A 19,185-nucleotide genomic window follows, 5' to 3' on the forward strand; every position below is an offset into this window, starting at 1 on the left:
AGGTGACCAGCCTTTGACTTATGTACTAAGCAAATAAAATAATAAAGCCCCAACTCTCCCAACGCCAATGGGGTTGCTCTCTACAACAGAATACTAAGAATTAAAGAAAAAAAAAAAAAGTGTTGTTTAAGCTAACTGACAATAATGACTTATGAACCAGTTATATGTAGTGATATACATTGAAAATGAAGGAAATGTGGATTTTTAGAAAATGTTGAATAGATAGTTCTTCAATTATAGGGTCTGTACTATGTAGTAGTACCTTTAAGCACAAAGGGGTTTGTATCTGCAGATTATGGTAAGTATATACAATAATTTATTTTTGAATAAAAATGCAGTCAAGTCCTCAAAAAGTAATAAATGATATCAAAACTCATTTGATAGGTAAAAGAAAGGACAACATTCTGAAAATACATTAACTTGCATAAGTGAAGATCCATTTTACCTATTCAACCTTAAACTAAAGAGCCATACACAAAAATATTAACTTATTGGAAAGACACCAGAAAAACAAGGTAAAAAACACATTGCTTCTTTTACATCAACTTTCCAAACCGTATGACAGATGAAAATATGTTGCAGTGTGACACAGAATTGATGCTATGATATCCTGAGTCTGAGACTAATCTTCCACTGAGCACCACAGGCATAAGAGGAAAGAGTCCCTCTCAAGTTATGTATGTGCAATGGCAAAGCATTCTCCAGAACTCAGCCCTTAGCTAGCAAGACCGTCAAAATTTCCCTCAGACAGTAAAAAGTGTGTTCCTGTAATAAACACGATACAGAAACAACCTGAATTTCTGTTGATTTATATTCTCTGAAGTCTTATGTTGACATCATCCTGAAGAAGCTATTAACTTCAGACAAAGCTTGATACTGACTTTTTGGCACTGTTTTATACAAAGCAACAGTCAACAAATAATTAAAAAATGAAAACAAAATCACCCTAAGGAACATGCAGTCTTCATTACAGTCACATAACTACTGTTTCTGTATGAACAACAAAATGGAATGAACTTTTTAATTTAACACAGAACCTTTCTACTGTAAGAAAAAAGACTAGCCACAAAACAAAACCAATCTATAATTACCTGGTTGGTAGAAATTCGGTGAAAGTTCTCTGGCAACTGCTCTTGCAATATCACATTCCTGGCGAGCAGACTGAGCGGCCTGATCCGCGGCATCAGCTTTAGCTCTAGCATGTGCAGTTCTGTACAGAGTAGAAAACAGTTTATATGCAGAGGAGTCTATTATGAGTTACATCAATAATGCGAGAGTAAAGTACTGCTGCTCTTAGTTATTGTGCACTGCACTGCATAGTGCAGTTAGTCCCACTTGCTGTGAATAACTACAAATCAAAGTATTCCACAATCAACGTGTTACTCAGTTTTTCAGTCCTGCTCATCCTTGTATCACATTTACTTGTAGGTACAGAATTCACAACTCAGCTTAATATTTAACTTTCTCAATAGAAGAAAAAAAAAAAAAACAAAACAACAAGGTATCTAATTGAAACTGAGATTATGATTATTTGGTCAAATGCTAATACACAGAAGTGTACAGAAGGTCAGACTGGGACACTACACTGACTCCCAAACAGGCATCTGTGAGACTAGGACACATGGTGCTCAAAGGGACTGTGGCATGCCTTTAAAACAACCTTTACAATGCTTCAAAGTTAACATTCAATGCTGGGGGAAGGGCAAAATTGAGGTATATTGTCCCCAAAATTTGAGAAATGTGTTGCACAGTCAGACCATGTTGGAAAAGAATCAGATAGAAAACATGTTTGATGCTTCAATTGACATTTTATATTTAAATTTATATAAATAAATATAAATTAATAAATATATATAATAAATAAATAAATCTCCATGTATATAAATGGAGACTTAACACTTCTAAATTCTTGTAATTCACTGAATTTCAAATCCAAAACAATCTGAAAAGGCAACTTTTCTGAAGTCAAGACAAGAGTTTGGAATGCTTTCATAAAGTAATCTTCACTCTGCTTCCCCCTTTTTTCTTCTGTTATTTTTAAAAAAGACTCAAGAAGAGCTTGTGCAAGTGCCTGTCACTACTGACTCTGCAAATGGATAGCTGTGTTACTGCACAATTGCATTGCTGTTTGTCCCATCTTCCCTCACCACTTCATTTTTTAAATGGTCATATGTATAAAAATTCCTGATGGCAGTGATCTCTGCATCTCTGCAGTGCTAGCACATAGCCTAGAGCTATAAAATGCTTCATTAGAACTGAGGGGAAGCTAAACATGGCAAAACAGCAGAGTTTTTCAGAGCCTCTAGAGAGAGTCATAACATTTCTAAAAACAGTTATATTCAATTTTATGATCTCAGGAATTTTCTCATAGCATTCTAGCAGAAAGCTTACATTTAAGTAAGAATAAATTAGCAGGACAACAAAAGCAGCATTTTTTATCCTAAAAGCTGGGTGATAACATCAACAGCAGCCATATAAATGAAACCCCCAAACTTTCAGTGATTTCTATGTAAAAAATCAGCTTTATTTGCAAGGAATAAAGAAGAGTTCTATGTGTTTTAGACACAGGAAGAATTAAATGTAGGTATTGTACTGAATGAGCACCAAGAGATTAACAGTATTGCAGACTTTGCATTTCTAAAAAGATGCTTAATCTCATAGGGTACTAGTATAAACACAGACATAAAAAAAACACATAGTTTCATCTGTGGTGCCTGAAGAAGATTTAAGTTACATCCTCCCCAAAATGTGTCTGTGGATAAATGTTGAAAGTTATTTCAAAGCTTAACTTGTCATAATTTAATGGATCAGCTTATGTTGCTTTCTCATTGGTCCCTCTAGGTCTCCAAAAAGAAGATTATAATGAGGAAATAAGTGATAACACCTTTGACTTGTAGTCAGGATCAGGAAAGAAACTGTTAATCAAAACAAACACATGTTATAATCCCATATGTGTTCTGTGCAGTTCATGAATGGTTGTACGGTATGTGCTTGCTTAGTAACAGTAATCAAAACTGTTCTTTCTCTATAATCATTATTTTCAATTAGATGAGCTATTCTTAGCTCCTGCATAATTATGTCTATGTAGCGTAAACCTAATGAAGCAATCATAGCACTGGGACATTATTTTATGAGACAATAATGTAGTCTGCACATGGATAAACTAGACTCTGATCACCCTTTTGTGATGATAGAACAACCAGACTATTCCCACATAAAAATAGTCTAATGCTATTGTCACAGCTGCAGTAGACACTTTGAAAGCTAGTACATGTATACTAAATGACCAGCATCAGGAAAACATACTGCCAATTGTTAATTGATGCTTGTGAATTTTTGTAGTATTACACCCAAGAAATATCCTGTCTAACACGTACTGAAGCAGTGAAGGAATGGCATGGTTACTCAAGGAATGAGCTAGTGAAGCTTAGCCACGTGAAGCTGGGCAGAAGCAAGTCACAGCAGGAAGAAGCTGGTGGAACAGAAGGCAAATGAGTGCTGCTTTGCTTGGCTGCCTTATCTTTCACCTTTGATTTCTTTTTTGCCTTTCACTTCCTGCTGTTCTGCCACCTTTGTAGCTGCAGCCAGCCAGAAACGTGAGCACACGTCTGTACCAAGACATCTCCCTGCTGGCCTCTTCAGCGAGCATCATCCACGAATGACACTTGGCAAATACCGAAAGAAGAGGAGAAGCGGGCAGCATCTAGCTCTGTATAACACAGGGCTGCACACTCCATCTGTGATCACACACTCATCATTATTTGCATTATTTGCTATTTAGCACCTTGGCATTTGGATGCTTTACTGGCTAACTAGCAATGTGTACTTTTTGGTCTCAATTTGCAATTGTATATTCAGACATTTTTTCACTTGCTGCATTCTTACTTATTGCAAACTCTAATATTTTTCTGTTGCTATTTATTTATTTTTTATTTTTTTTTCATTCTGACTTTCACACTTGATTTGCCTGTGTGTTTTCCAAACTGCCTGCTTAGAGTAACTCCTGCTTGGCACCATGCTTTGTTGTACTTGCTTTACATGTATTCTGCTCTGCATTCCCCCACTAGTGGGGTTATTAGCAGAGACTGTGGATACGGATGTTAGTTTTGAATGACAACTTTTGTAAGGGAGAGACACCAAAGCCAGACAGCCCTACTGAAATGCAACTCATTTGCTCCACTTACACTCTACACAGTGTAGGAAAGTATATTTCTTGAACTTGTGCCCTGGAGTAATTTTGTCACTGTAAAGTCTTGAAGTTTTGTTTATTATCAGTAAGTACTCAGGGGCATTTAAGCCTGTGACTTGATATATAAAGTCAAAATCATCCACTACCTACTTGAGATTTTTTTTTCTTCCCCAGAGAACTCCACATATGTTGCTGCAACAAGAAATTTTTATGGGAACTTCTGAAAGAGAAAACTCAAAAATCTTTCGTCTCCCCAGAGCCAAAAAAAAGACTTCTGCAGGTTTTGCATGCTGTTCTACACATTCTTCAGGAAGGGTTAATCTGTAGTTTCAGCAGCAAAATAGAAACTATGCAGGAAAGTACGCACCAACCCACAAACTACAAAACAGTATAGGAAAATATCGACCTGCTTTGCAATGCTGCATTCAAGTTCTAACCAACATCAAAGGAACTTTAATGATTTATTTTCTTTTAATTCAACAGAGAGTAGTTTGTGAAAATGAATTCTTATCAACTGTATCACATAATACGCATTACTAAGTTTGGAATTGCCATGTGTATTTATATGTGTATCTACCTGAAAGCATTATCCTACCATTAATATTCTGTATGATGTCTCAAAAGGGCTTGAAAATTTTCAAACCAATATAAAATTAACGTGTTAAAAATAAATTACATTTAGAGGAACAGTCTGCTGCCTAACTGATGAGTCCACAGTGGTCTTCAATGCAATCATGACAGCAATAAATTCAAGTCATACCTGTGGGAGGAATCAAGCTGTACCTACATTAGAAAATGAACCCACAGCTGCAGAGCCCCTAAATCTACCAGTCTATGTCATGAGTGAATGAGTACTGCAGGACCTGAATAACTGCTATGAGAAATTTCATTTGGACTCATATCAGGGTCTGATTTTCAAAGAAGCCCAAGCTTTCTAGACTGCAGGACCACTGGTATTGCTACTGATACCTCTTTTCTTCTCTGTTTGGATAGGTAGGTAAACCTGTACATGGATCCCAGCTACACTCAAGAGATTATAAGCGCAGAGTCAGGGGATCTTACAGTGTCCCCTTCCAGCAATGCTGCAATCAGATTTCCATCTACTTATGCTTGAAAAGTGACTTGGAGGAATATTGAGAGCTCAAGAGCTTAACCAACATTATCTAGCACTCTGCAGCAACAATGCTTACATATTTGTCTTGCATGCATTATGTAATGTTTATCTAAATTTAAACCCCATTTAGAACTGTCCATTACCCTCCAGATTATTTTGTATTTCCATGATATCCTTCAACATACTTGAAATGCATGTTGATTCAGTGTCAACCAAAAATGTAAGCAATGTACGTTTACTTTGTTTCGTTTTCCAGCTTGTATTAAACATAAGGATTCCAATGTAAAGCTGTCCAGTAGCTTGCTTACTATTTCTTAAAATGATAGAAATATTTTTTCTCAGTTTTGTTTGTCAAATATATGAAACACAATTATGTTCTTAACTATCAAATTATTCTAAAATAATAATCTTAATAATGGTAGTTACTAACAGATTTCCATATTTTCAAAAATTTCAGTAAGGACTAAACATGCATAAAGTTGTCAGAGAAATTTAATTTAGGGCAACTATCAGGTTTGTCTGAGTAACATCACTTATTGTAGGTTACTACCCATATCATCCCTTTTGAAAGTGAAATTCTATAACAATAATCCCATCTTCTTGAATTCTAAAATTCAGTGATTTTTCTAGAAAGCCAAGAATATTGTTTGCTTCTTTTTCTTTCCAGTTATGAATCTTTCCAACATTGATAATTTTTCCTCTATTTATTGAAGGTTCAACTGTGAAAATTCCTATAGATAGCAATAGTATTTCCAGAAAAGAGGAGCTGGTGAGGAAGATAAAATCTTTATAGAATGATTCTTTGGTAGATTAATTTTCTCTTTGTCACTATTTCCAAATTTTTATATTATATATTGGCATTGAATGCCAGAAATGTATCTAGCATCTATGCATTTTTAATACAGCAAGTGGGGAACTTGCATTTATCAAGTGCACTAGTCGTCTTGCTCATCTTCTTTCAGTGATAATACTGTGTGAAAAACTATTTTCTTATGGTAGCATTAAAAATATGTATGTGCACAACTATGTAGAGCTACCTAGGAACTGTAGGCTTTATATTCATTACTCTCAGCAACTCATTTCTGTAATATACCTCAGAGTTGAGGCTATGTCACTGAATACCAACAAGAAATAGAAGTTTCAGAGAGAAACAGAGAGAAAAAGAATTATTTACAGATACTGCAACATGAGAGCTTTATGTCAGTGAGAAACTTATAGTTCTTCTGAAGTGCAGATTGAATTGACCAAATGAAGTACATGCCTTCAATCAAGAGAGACAGAATTTAAAATTATTCAAAGTGCTTTATTCAATCAAGGGCTTTGTGCTTTGCTAGATTTTAGTTTCAACCAGCTGGTTCCTTCTCCATGAACTGACTTCACTCAGGAATTGGACTACCTAGGCACTACTAGCAAACTCCTAAGTAGTAAAGCATAAACAGAGTTATTACATGCACAGTGCCCGTACTGTGGTCCATATATACTACCTACTGGATTTTGTTTCTAACATTTCTCCTTTCCAGACTAAATTCATTTCATATTTTTTCAGTCCTAATACATGTTAGAAGAACTGAAAAAACACTACCCTTTACTTAAAAGTGCATGAAAAATGGAGGAAATTCCATAGAATTGGCAGACAGCCAAACTGGTTTCAGTACTTGAGAAAATAATCTTGGGGGTAGTGGCTGGTTAGCCAGAAGTCAGTCCTGGACATAAATAACAGCATAAATAAATTGGGTTTACATCCATAAAGATTTATAGGCTAATAGCAAATAATGCCAGACGCCATACCTTCACAAAGTGTAGACTTTACTAAACACTTGTACACATTTAATGATTTCAGGTCCAATACTTTATCAAGATTGCCTTGACTTAAGATACTTGATTTTTTTTCAAGGTTTCTGATTTTTTACCCTTTGGCAACATAATTAAACAACAGCATAAATTACATCCTATTAAAATAAGGCATGTCAAAATGGATTAAAATCTAACTTACTGACACATTTCAAAACTTAATCCAGAAGACATTAAAGGAAAGTATTGATATACACATTTTGCCTTAGGAATTGGGTTTTGCTCCAGAGTTGTTTAATATTTTACTTTTATAATGTCTCAATACAATCTAAAATGTACTGTGTTAGAACTGGCAGATTATAGGACTTCTGGATTCAAAAAATACCCAGGAGGACACTGTATTGGGTTGTAGCCTAAAATTCAATATAACAACTCCAGAAAACATTGCATTTGGCCATATTGATATAGAACACTGGGGAACAAAAAACCTGGCCAGTATGGGAGACTGACATTGAAAGAGGCACAGGAGTATGAGATCACCCTGGATGGCCCCACACTGCAGGAAAAGAAGGGTTAATGTGGTCTTTCAACGCACAGGAGACAAAAATTCAGTGTAAACAGGAATTTGTTCATCCTGTGCAACATAATCTAGAATCCATAAAGCCGCTAATGGAATGATGCCCAATGTCTCAAGAAGGAAAAAGAAATGTCAGGACCACAGAATAATCAAGGGTCTGAGAAGAAGAGCTTTTTGACTTAAGCTTCCTGAGTCTCCTATCTACTCATTATTGAAGAAATACGAAGAAGCCCCTTATCATGCTATATACATCCAACAGTGGAAAAAGAAGAACACAAAATGGAGAAGACTAGTGTTTCAGATGAAGACATAACTGGTTCAACTATTAGAAGCTGAATTTAGGCATAGTCAACCCTTGAAATGTTTTGGGTATATTTGACACAGAAAAAGATTTCCAACTCTCGCAAATAATACTAGGCAGTGTACTAAAAGTCCTCTTTACTCTATTTTTCTGAGAAAAATGACATGGCCTTTTGTTTACAGGAAGTGAGATTAGATGATTTAGAGGCTGTTTACATTAGGTATTTCAGACATCTGACGTAAATGCCTCATTGGAGGCACTCCTCTCACTCCATGAAAAGTAAGACACTTGAGATATTTGCAGTTTGGTCCTCTGAACTGCAGGGATGTTATATTCCTGCAGTGGACATCAGCTCTGCTATGCCTACAAATATACATATATGTTATATATATGTTATGGTGAACATCAGTCTGCTTTTATTGTGGAATCAACCTTCTTATGTTTATTCTGAACCTGTTTGTATACTCCTTTATACTCCTTTGGTCTGCATTAATAAACCCAGAACTGGTCAACAATTTGGAGGTGCTGAGGTACATTTCTATAATTTGTACTTGTCATACATGGGGTCGTCAATTCACAAAGATTTCAGGAGAATGAAGGATAGCATCCTGAAAAATAAGCTCTTTCTGAAAATCCACATTTCATATGGAATGTTATTATTAGTGCTATTAATGTTATTATTAGTGCTACAGTTATTATTAATGCTATTAGTTCAATTTCCCTAATTAGTCTTCCAATCCTGCAGTTTTGTTCACCTGTTTGGAAAAAGTCTCATGCAGAAGTTGGGATTTAAAATGTGGTTTTAGATCGCTGTTAAAGCATCAATAGACAAGCTGCAATTACATAGTACTCTCACTAACCTTAGGTGTCCAACTAGCCTGGCATTATTTATGTGCATGCCAGATAATCTGCTCATGGATAATGGAATTGGCTTTTTGAGTGATGTATTCGCTTTCATTCATTATTCTGTCAGGAACTTCAATGAGAAAAGTTTTTATTTCATATTGATTGTATTTCATCTTAGCACTATCACAGAAATCTTAACAATGGCACAGCCTTCAATTTCAGCAAGATGAACAACACCATGTGAAATGTCACATGGAAACTAAGTCTTCGTGGGGGGCACCTACAACTCGACAGGCAAAACCCATTCTTGTATAATATATTAGGGTATCTTCCCAATGTGATTCACTGACAGTATCTGTTCATGTCACTAACATCCAAGTACATAAATATACTTCTCAACGTGCCTTTGTCTATCGTATTTCATAGGATAGACTACATTTTATCTGATTTTATTACTAACTCTCCTTAGTGAGCAGTATTTTATTTTAGTTTTCTAATTCCATAATTCTGCAGAGAGGAATGGGAGGGCTTTTGATGCTGTTGTTGTTGCTTTGTTTGTTTGTTTGTTTTAAAGATAAGGGAATATCTGCAAAGAATTTGCTATTTCTGATTAAGGCCAACTATGCAGGTTGACTGAAGAGCACAACTTCTGAACCTAGCTGGAAGCATAAAAAAAATAGTACACTCTTGTGCTTTAGCTGCTGTCTATGCTATATTTAAGAAAAAAAAAAAAAAAGGAGATAAACATGTGTCTCTTTCTTTCATCAGAAAATATGAGTTCCAATGAAAAAGAACCCCATTCAATAATGATTCTGCACAGAAAAGCCTAACCTGCTCAAAGAAATGGGAACACATGGACTGCTGTGATAATTTCCTATAACAATTTCTAGGGTACATTTAGGGCACTGCATTTTTCACCAGCTTTTATTATTATTATTATTATTTATTTATTTTTACTGTACTGCTCTCTACTAGGGAAAAATTAAATAAAATGTTAGGTATGACAAGAATGCTATCATCAGTACTAATATCTGGCAGCTCTTTGAGATCCTGCTCATAAGAAAGCAACAAATCCCAGGGATACAGCTGACTGAAAAATAAGAACAGCTTGCAGAAAGAGGAAAAGACTAGGAAATATCATTCTATCAAAATAAACTGTTTTCAACTGATTTTGTCCACTTTCAAATGCTTGTAAAAACAAGAAAACTAAAATAAGAAAATATGAAATCAAATGCCAGTTTTTAGAAAACAATACACTTTTAATTATTTACAATTAGAATAATTCTAGTTAGAAAACTTTCTATTCAGCAGTAAAAACACAAAAAACATATCAAACATTGTCATTGGCAATGTCTTTGTTCATTAATTCTTCCTCTATAAAGAGCTTATATGCTTTTCTTTTTGGATATATGATTTTTAAACTTTAGGGAAAAAAATCCATTGTGTTACAGATATTTTAGCAAAGAATGTACGTATCAAAATACATAATACAGAAACACTGTCTGACCTCTCTTCACTTCAATCTATTATTGAAGTGAAGTATATACAAGTGTATAACTTGTAATACACTTGTTGCATGAAAATTAGATTACAGTAAATTGCAGTAAAAATAAACTATTAATTGTGAAAATGTATTTAAAATTTTGTGTCCTTTGCTGGCTTCAAATAGCATCCCATAAACTCAACAATCATAAATGCTTCCAGGAGTAGTATTTATACTTTTTACTAATAGATGTGGGTGTTTATTTCTTATGGTTATATTTTCTACATCCAAAGATTTCATTACTGTGCTTGATAAAGGAAAATATACTAAGAAAAAAGTCAAAATTAGACATTTAGTGGCTTGGTGCTTATTTGCCTTTTTTTTTTTTTTTCTAAAAGCTGTAGTACACACTTATTTCTGCCATTATATCGTAACAGTACTAGGTGGGAACTGAAATCTTCATAACAAATGAGAACAGAAATGATACATTGACTGTGGAATATAGTTTTGAATAAAATAGTTTTGGGGATGCTTGAAAAAAAAACTAGAACATAATGGCAAACAAAGTAATATTTTTTTTAGATATAATAGTGCAATGTATTTCTGTGTATATTTAAAACTAAAAAAAAGAAAAAAGAATGTGATAATTAAGATGTTTAAATAACAAACATATTGACATGGACTCAGATAATCTGTGGCAATGCTTGTGGTTTTGAACTCTCCTTTTATTATCTCTGGGCATTTAAATCTAGTGGGAAAACAGAACTAAAATATTTTCATTTTTCATTTTTCTAAAGGCATTAAATGTAATGTTTATAATAAATGTTAAAAAATAAATAAAATAAAATAAAATAAATGTAAAATAATAATAAAATAAAATAAAATAGAATAATTAAAAATAAATAAAATAAATATTTAGATTTAACCTTTGTGTCTCTAGAAGTGTGACAGCCAAAACTGAACTGGGCTTATATTCCTTTACTTTGTTCATTTCTGTCCCCCAACCAGGTACTAGATGTCTAGAAAAACAGTATTGATAAAAAAAGTCCAGCAAACCGTTTAGGGTTAGTTCTTCCATCTTCAGTTGTTACAAATTCTCTGGTATATTTTAAGAGAACTGTATAAAAAAGATTACAGAAATACGTAATATGTTATATATGAACAGCTTAATTAGCAAAAGGCCTAAGTTATCCAAGAAAGACAAGTGCTCAAGCATAGGGAAGGTCACATGCGATTTGCCCTTACTCCAGGCCAGCAGATATGAATCAAGCTGCTCATACTACACATTAAGTAGCAAGAGACTGAACAGTGTGAACAACCAAAAGAAAGACTTTACTGACCCTTCTGTCTGTAAACATGGAATTGCACTTAACTGAAGAGCACAGTAGATTGTCATTTGAAAATAATGTCAGATCATTTCAGACCCAGAGTAGGTGATGGCTATTTCTCAGTTTTTGTTGTCTGTAGCATAAAGGAAACAGAAAGTTTAGGCTTACAACAGTTAACAGCTTTAAAATAAATTTCTCTCAGGTACATAACGCACATAAGTAAAAAGGTACATATATATTTTCCCTCTGTAGCTACCTACAGTGCTATGCAATAATACCCAATTTAAATGAACGACCACCACATCCTGTAAGCTATCAGAGGCATTGGAACAGGCTGCCCAGGGAAGTGGTGGAGTCACCATCCCTGGAAGTCTTCAAAAGACGTTTAGATGTAGAGCTTAGGGATATGGTTTAGTAGGGACTGCTAGTGTTAGGTCAGAGGTTGGACTCGATGATCTTGAGGTCTCTTCCAACCTAGAAATTCTGTGTGATTCTGTGTGAAAATTAGAAGAAAAAAAGGAATATTGCTCTCTGTTGGTTCCACAAGGGCTGACGGTCTTGTCCAGATGCCTGAAAGCACTCTGTGGAGTCCACAGGCTGCTGAAAGATCACAGCAGAGTATTTATTCCTGCTCCCGAGTGGTCCCTGAGTGCTTTGTTCAGCTGAAATCATGCAGATCTGCACCATGAGGCTGAAGATTCATTTTTGTACTCCAGTGTAGTAACCACATGCAAAGTAACAACTTATTTCAGACTCAAAACTCTATTGTTTTGAGTCCCTCTGAACAGTCATGGTCTATTTGCTCCTTTTAATTTCCTTACTATAGTCCTTGTAGTCCTGACATTCTCTTCCCACCTCTTCAGGAAGCAACTATTCTCTTTTCTAAGCCACTAATAGCAGAATTTTAGTAAAAATATAACTGTGCAATAAAGGAGGAACTAAGTCCCATTACTACTAATCCCAATTTCTTTTGTTTTTCACACGGAGATTTATTTATCAGACTTGACATCTATCTAAAGGTTGATAGGTTTTACTGATTCTCATGACTCTGACACGGTAACAGCTGCTAAGACAAGATCTTCTATCGGGCAATACCCTGCCTGCAGAAAGCCATTTGTACCAAGGTCTTTTCTTGAGAGCTGGTGCCCTGTTAGGCAATTCGTGAGCCTCAGAAATTACACTCCAGGCATCCTAAATACGTTACCTTCCTGAACTGCAGATCTCTGAGATACGATTAGTATTGGAGAAGTGTCACATTCTGTATCCTCTCCCTTTTGCATAGCAGGACTGCTATAGCTTTTGGAGCTTGCTGGTAGCACTGGATTTGCTGTGCTGCACAGAATGATGGCACTACATACATCATACTACATACATATGAGTCTTTTCCACCAGTGTTGGCCATTACTACATACATACCAACTAAATTCTGTACTCTCCATATCTTCAATAAGTTATACCACAGGAGTAACTGGTGCTACTACAGTAGTTCATGTAGCTGGCAACCAGTGGCAACAGCATTGGTCTGAACTCCAAGTGAGGGGAGAATACTTTTGCCTGCTATTTCTCTTGAGGACATTAAAGGAGTATCTTCATGTCAAGGGCACACATAACAGGGAAAGGGCTTATAAATCCTGGGAAAGGCAGTGTCCTGGAACAAGCTTGTAGGCTGGATGAATTATCTTGTCAGGCTGTGTACCAAGATAAGATGAACCTTCTTAAGAATCGGTACAGATCCATCTTCACCTGAACATGTCCCTTATTTTATGAATCCTATGGGGAAACATGAAGTTTAGTAAAAGGGAAGGCCTCAGTGTTGCCTCAACTCTTCTACTGAAGCCTCCGTTGCTCAGGGCTTAAAGGAGGAATGGAGGACATTCCCGAGGAGCCACTGTAAGAGCAGGGAAAGTAAACAAATGCTTCCTTGCACAATTTGATAATTCAAGATTATCAGTATGTGGTAATTCAAAGATGATCCCATTTTACATAATTAGCAAAATCACAGCAATAATAAAAATCTCTCACTCAAACAATGGTCAGAATTTCTGTTATATCTATCCATGAAGTGCATATCTATTAAACACAGAATTTGACCTTATTTATGCCTAGCTGACAATATATAAAAAATGTGAGGGTCTGCTCTATATAGCCGTCTTGCTGCTCTGTCATGAACATGCTTCTGCAGCAAGTGGATATATACGGAATATGATTTTGTATTAGAAAGGAGAAGTCAGTTGATAACAAGTAGAGACTTACTCTTGAATCCTATTAAATAAATAACATTTTCACTCTCTGTGAGACAGATGTATAGTGAAAGGCCTGCTGAGATAAAGAAAACTTTTGCTATGAAGCATAGCCCTGAAATGAACACTGCTAATGTACTGTAATGGGTTAGTTTGCAAGGAATTCTGTGGACAGTACTTCCCATAACTTGAAATATTGCACTTGTGCTTTGGGCAGTTTCTTGTTCATACTTTTGTGCATGGGCGTCCAACTGTAAAGTCTTGCAATTTATACTTTTTCTTTAAAGGCTAATCTATCTGGTATCAAAGAACTGTTTTACACAAATTATTGCTGAAAATACAAGATACAAAATAACCTCTTTTATGGAAGGTTAACTAGAAACTAGGAAACTAAAAAATCTAGGAAACTAGATTTCTATCAGGCAATCAAGGTGGAATTTCACAGAACAGGAAGAAAACAAATGGTTTTAAGGAGTTTTTCAGTCTAGGATTTTCATGTACTTTCACCATGATTCATATAGGCAGAAATGCACCCTTTCATGTGGTTTGTCAAACAAATGATCACTGTGGAGAAGAATGATACCTTTTCTTGTGTTTTCTAGGCCTGAATATGAATTCTAATTGCAAGGTTCTTCAGTTCCACACTATCTGGGTAGAAATCAAACAGGTCACAACATGAATCACCACTCTATAGATGTCTCTCATCACCTAGCTGTCTAGGTGAAAACTGGAGTTCCTTATCTTAAACATACCATACATTTTACAAAGAGTGCCAGCATTTTTGAGAAGTTCAAGATGCAACATTATTGATTGGTAATTCCAGGTATATCATATGTTATCTCCTTAGACCTGCTAGAATAACCGTGAATCAGTCTTACACTTTAAACATGAAATGATAAAATCAGGTATTACCAGCCTACAAGTGAGATAACTTATGGACTACTGTGAACACAGCAGTGTGCTCAGGTGGCCAAGAAGGCCAACAGCATCCTGACTTGTATCAGAAACAGCATGGCCAGAAGGACCAGAGAGGTGATTGTTGCCTTGTACTCAGCTCTGGTGAGGCTGCACCTCAAATACTGTGCTCAGTTTTGGGCTCCTCACTACAAGAAGGACATCAAGGCACTGCAGCGTGTCCAGAGAAGGGCAACAAAGCTGGTGAAGGGTCTGGAACACAAGACCTGTGAAGAGAGATTGAGGGAACTGGGGTTGTTTAGCCTACAGTAGAGGAAGCTCATGGGAGACCTTATTGCTCTCTACAGCTACCTGAAAGGAGGTTGGGGTAGGGATCAGTGACATTTCCCAGGAAACAAGCAACAGGACAAGAATAAATGGCCTCAAATTGTGCTAGGGGAGGTTTAGGTTAGATATTAGGAAATATTTCTTCACAAAAACAGTTGTGAAGCATTGGGACAGGCTGCCCAGGGAAGGAATTGAGTCTCCACCCCTGAGCTGTTCAAAAGACGTGTAGATGTGATGCTTAGGGACATAGTTTAGTGCTAGGTTAACGGTTGGACCTGGTGATCTTATAGGTCTTTTCCAACCTAAATGATTCTAGGAATTTCTTTAGGACAGGAAAGAAACAGCCTTTTTTATCCACCTTGAGTACATACATGGGGAGTTTACAGTGGCAAGAAAGGAGAAGCTCTTACAAGAAGCAATTTTGTTTGAAAAAGGGTCTACAGAGAAAAAAAATCTTTGCAGAAGGAAAAGAAATAAAAGTTGTCTCTAACACAGAAGATTGAAACAATGTAGTATAAAATTTTTGTGGGCAGATAGCTTAGGTCCTAACAATTAATTTTGAAGTAAAAGGGCAAGATAGAGTCTGAAGAGCCGCATTTTCTAGACTGGGTTTAACAAAGAATTCTCTGCTTTCTTGTTAAATCTATTGGGTTGTCTCAAGAGCAAGAATATTGTTAAAGAAAAGAAAGGGTGACTCCCACAGCAGTATCTTAGAAGCAGTTGGCTTCTGAAGGAAGACTGCATTTGGGATGCTGGGCCACTGGACACTCTTTTGGCAGTTGTACAGTCTGCGTTAGAGAGCAGATGTGTCCACCTCCCACTGCCCAGTGTAAGAGGTCCCAGTTCTTTTGGTGAGCATATATCACTGTATCTACGTGCTGAAGCTCTAAAAAGGTCCCACTTTGTCTAGTGGGACCTGAAGCCTACAGCTACACACTCTAGGCCATAGGTGGTCAGGATATCCAATGTGTTCACTTCTTCATGAGAAGCTACTTGCCTAAGAGCGGGCCTTTCTGTATCATTAAAATTAAGTTCTTCTGTGTTGTCATGAGAGCAAGGTGTCATCCTGCCCTATATGAAAATATGATTCCTGTTGGCAAGACCTGGCAGTTAGTCAAAGAGCTATAGCAGAGCTGAGGTATACAGTTTCCTCACAGAAAGGTCAAGTCACTTGGGGCCTCTGACCCTAGGTGTGCTTTAGCTTGACAGTATCTCTCTGTACAACTAATGCACCTTAGAAGGCTAGATCACAGTCCCTGTAAAAATATCCAAGCTCTTTGTCTTGCCTCTTTCTGAATTAGTCATGTCTTTCTTTGGCTGGTGCCCATCACAGTGTTTTCATTGAATTTAGCAGTCACTCATTAATGTGGATAATCCTGCCTGAATTGGAAGCAGACATGACAAAACTTCCCAGCTGTGACCCATCCATATGTGCCTGTCTTTTGAGTCTCCAGACACACTAATGATGTGCCATGGGCCCTAACTCTTCCACATACTCATGCCTCACTGGGAAAGCATCAGCCCATGACAACAAGAAGACTCTCATCTCTTATTGGCACAGACCAAAATCTAAAAGACAGTGCCTGAAAGAAGTGTGATGGTAGTTCATATAAAGACAGATAGCAGATAGCTTGCCAGCTGTCAGTCAGTTTCAAGTATCACCCACAAGACACTCTCATAAGATGTCCAATAGGCTGGTGATAGGTAGACCACCAAGGATAGGTGGAATTCAGTGAGGAGAGCAGAGACTGGAGAACCAAACCTCTTCAGCAATGTTGCATAAGTTTAAAGTGTACTTGGTACAACAGTTTGTATTTGGGCTAACAGCTATCTCCAACCCAGTGATGGATGAGTTTAGGTGGCTGTATCTCATTATCTATAGCTGAGATCAATATTGAGACCAATCCTGGAGTAACTATGGTTATTGATGTCCATGTTGGGAGCATCAATGGTGTTGTCATCTCCAAAATTTTTATCTCAGCAGGGTGCAAGAACATCAGAATCTTGCCAACTCTTTATTATTCTGTGACTGCTACAGCAGTTGGGCATTTGTCTACTCAGTGGTGTACTTAGCAGGCTCTGATTTCTGAAAACAAAAATGCTGGAGCTTACTTCAAGCTTTGATGAGACCATGAGCCACTTTGGAAGATAACAGTTTCAGTCATGAATCTCACATCTTGTGCATTCCAGCAGATAAAGGCAGGCATATGAAATAGCTGAACATGTGGTTTGCCCAGCAAAAGAATTCTTGATGCTTTTTTTTTGTTCCTATTCAGGTAAGATTACATTAGTTGCAAGATGGACTAAATTTAAAGTATTCGGATTCTTATTAGCACAGTTTAAAAATCTGTGCAGGAGCATCTGAACCAGAGAACATGAGATGTGGCCAGGCACGGAATTTTGGATATTGTGGAAGATTTTGGAAATGTTTGAGCCAACAGCAAATAATCACCATATTCTGTCTTACTGACAATAAGAGAAATAAGAGAATAAGGAAACCCCTTCTTTGCTATCCTTATGGTACTACTTGGAAGTGTGAAATGACTAAGCTATGTGTAGAGTAGGTACATGAAGGATGCTGGTGTTAAAACTGAACAAAACCACCCCATAATCTAACTTGTCTGAAGCATATACATACCCAGAGTGACATACACCTGAAGAAGAAATGCCATCTGGTGAGACTGGAGCATGATCTACTGCAGAGCCGCAGCTGAATGTTGCTTCTGTGTGAATGAGATTTTTGCTAGCGTATGTCAGAGCTGAATTTAGCTCTGTTGGAGATGTGATAATTAAGCAAAGAGCAGTCCACCTCCAGCAAATTACTTTTCCTCCTACAATATCTCTGCATTAAAGCACATGTATTATATCCACCACAAGCTTTAAAAGCTCTGAGAATGTGAAATTAGGAATTCAGAAACTTAATTTTATTTATTTTTTAAAGTGATGTTTGGTATCTGTCCTTGAAGTAAGAAAAAAAAAAAAAAGTTAAAAGTTAAAAAAAGTCTAATATTTGGGTCAACTAATACAGTATAATGTCTAATAATCAATGCAAACTTCAATACCTCTTTTCTCTTAGTATTGGCGATGTCACAAGTAAAATTACTTAATCGATTTCTTTGTAGACTATACCTACTCGCTTTTAATGTCCTTTCAAGTAAATCAGTAAATCAACACTTTATCTCTGAACCTTTCTACAATTCTTTGTGATAACAACAGCACTAAAGCTATCCATCTATTCTTTTCAGCCTTTTTTTCTCCCTGTATGAATGAAAATGATTCCAGAACTACATTTCCTTTATACATATCAGTCAAACTGTAGTAAATCCATGAATCCTACTTCCTTCTGTACCAAGTGCATTTCCCAACTCAGCAAAATCTGATCCACTCTGAACCACACTAGGAAAAGGCACCATCAACCTGAAATTGCATGACAGAATTTAGAATAGTTAATCCAAAATACTGTGCATATAGAAAATCCTCACTAAAATGTAATTTAGCTAAGTAAAACAATCTCTACATCAGTGCTGTCTGTCAATTTATTTACTCCAAATCAGATTTTTTTTTTTTTAATTAAAAAACTTTATTTTTTCTTTCCTTTATTATAATGCATTTTTGGATGGAGTAAATTTTCTTTTATAATTTGATTTCTGTACTTGCTGGGGTGAAAGGCTGTGGGACAAGCAAGCAATGTCACTGATCTTGGATGAAAATATTTATAAAAGGTCTGATAGTTTTTATCTCTGTTATCCTTCAAATGACATTTCTTTAGGGTGCTTAAGAGGAACAAAGCACATGTTGTTTAAGCAAGTTCCTTGAACAATGGTATTGCCTCTTAACAGTGGCAGGCTTAACAGTGGCAGCCAAGCAGGTTAGTAAGGAAATAAAATACGCTCAACAGCAATTATGCTGTGAAAGGGGCTAGCTACACAATGGAAAGAGAGAAGAATTGAAAGTATTTGAGAGTATCTTTAGGTACATTGAATTAAAATGAAGAAAAAGCTTACAAATCGGAAAAAAATCATCTTCAGATTAGTTTTACCAATAAATCTCAAAATAAATGATACAGCTTAGAAA

The 19,185-nt window shown here is 36.3% G+C and overlaps 1 protein-coding gene across 6 annotated transcripts in view; it reads right to left on the reverse strand.

Annotated features, from left to right (window-relative positions):
- The window catches only part of JPH1 (junctophilin 1), an 89,691-nt gene that overhangs the window by 34,482 nt on the left and 36,024 nt on the right, over window positions 1–19,185 (reverse strand). For all 6 annotated transcript variants that reach the window (XM_084511035.1, XM_084511032.1, XM_084511033.1 and 3 more), the window contains exon 3: window positions 1,092–1,210. In XM_084511035.1, coding sequence (XP_084367161.1) covers window positions 1,092–1,210 — 119 coding nt within the window. The remainder of the gene's footprint in view (window positions 1–1,091; window positions 1,211–19,185) is intronic.

This window comes from Aythya ferina (genome assembly GCF_964211825.1).
Source record: "Aythya ferina genome assembly, chromosome: 2".
Classification (NCBI taxonomy): domain Eukaryota; kingdom Metazoa; phylum Chordata; class Aves; order Anseriformes; family Anatidae; genus Aythya; species Aythya ferina.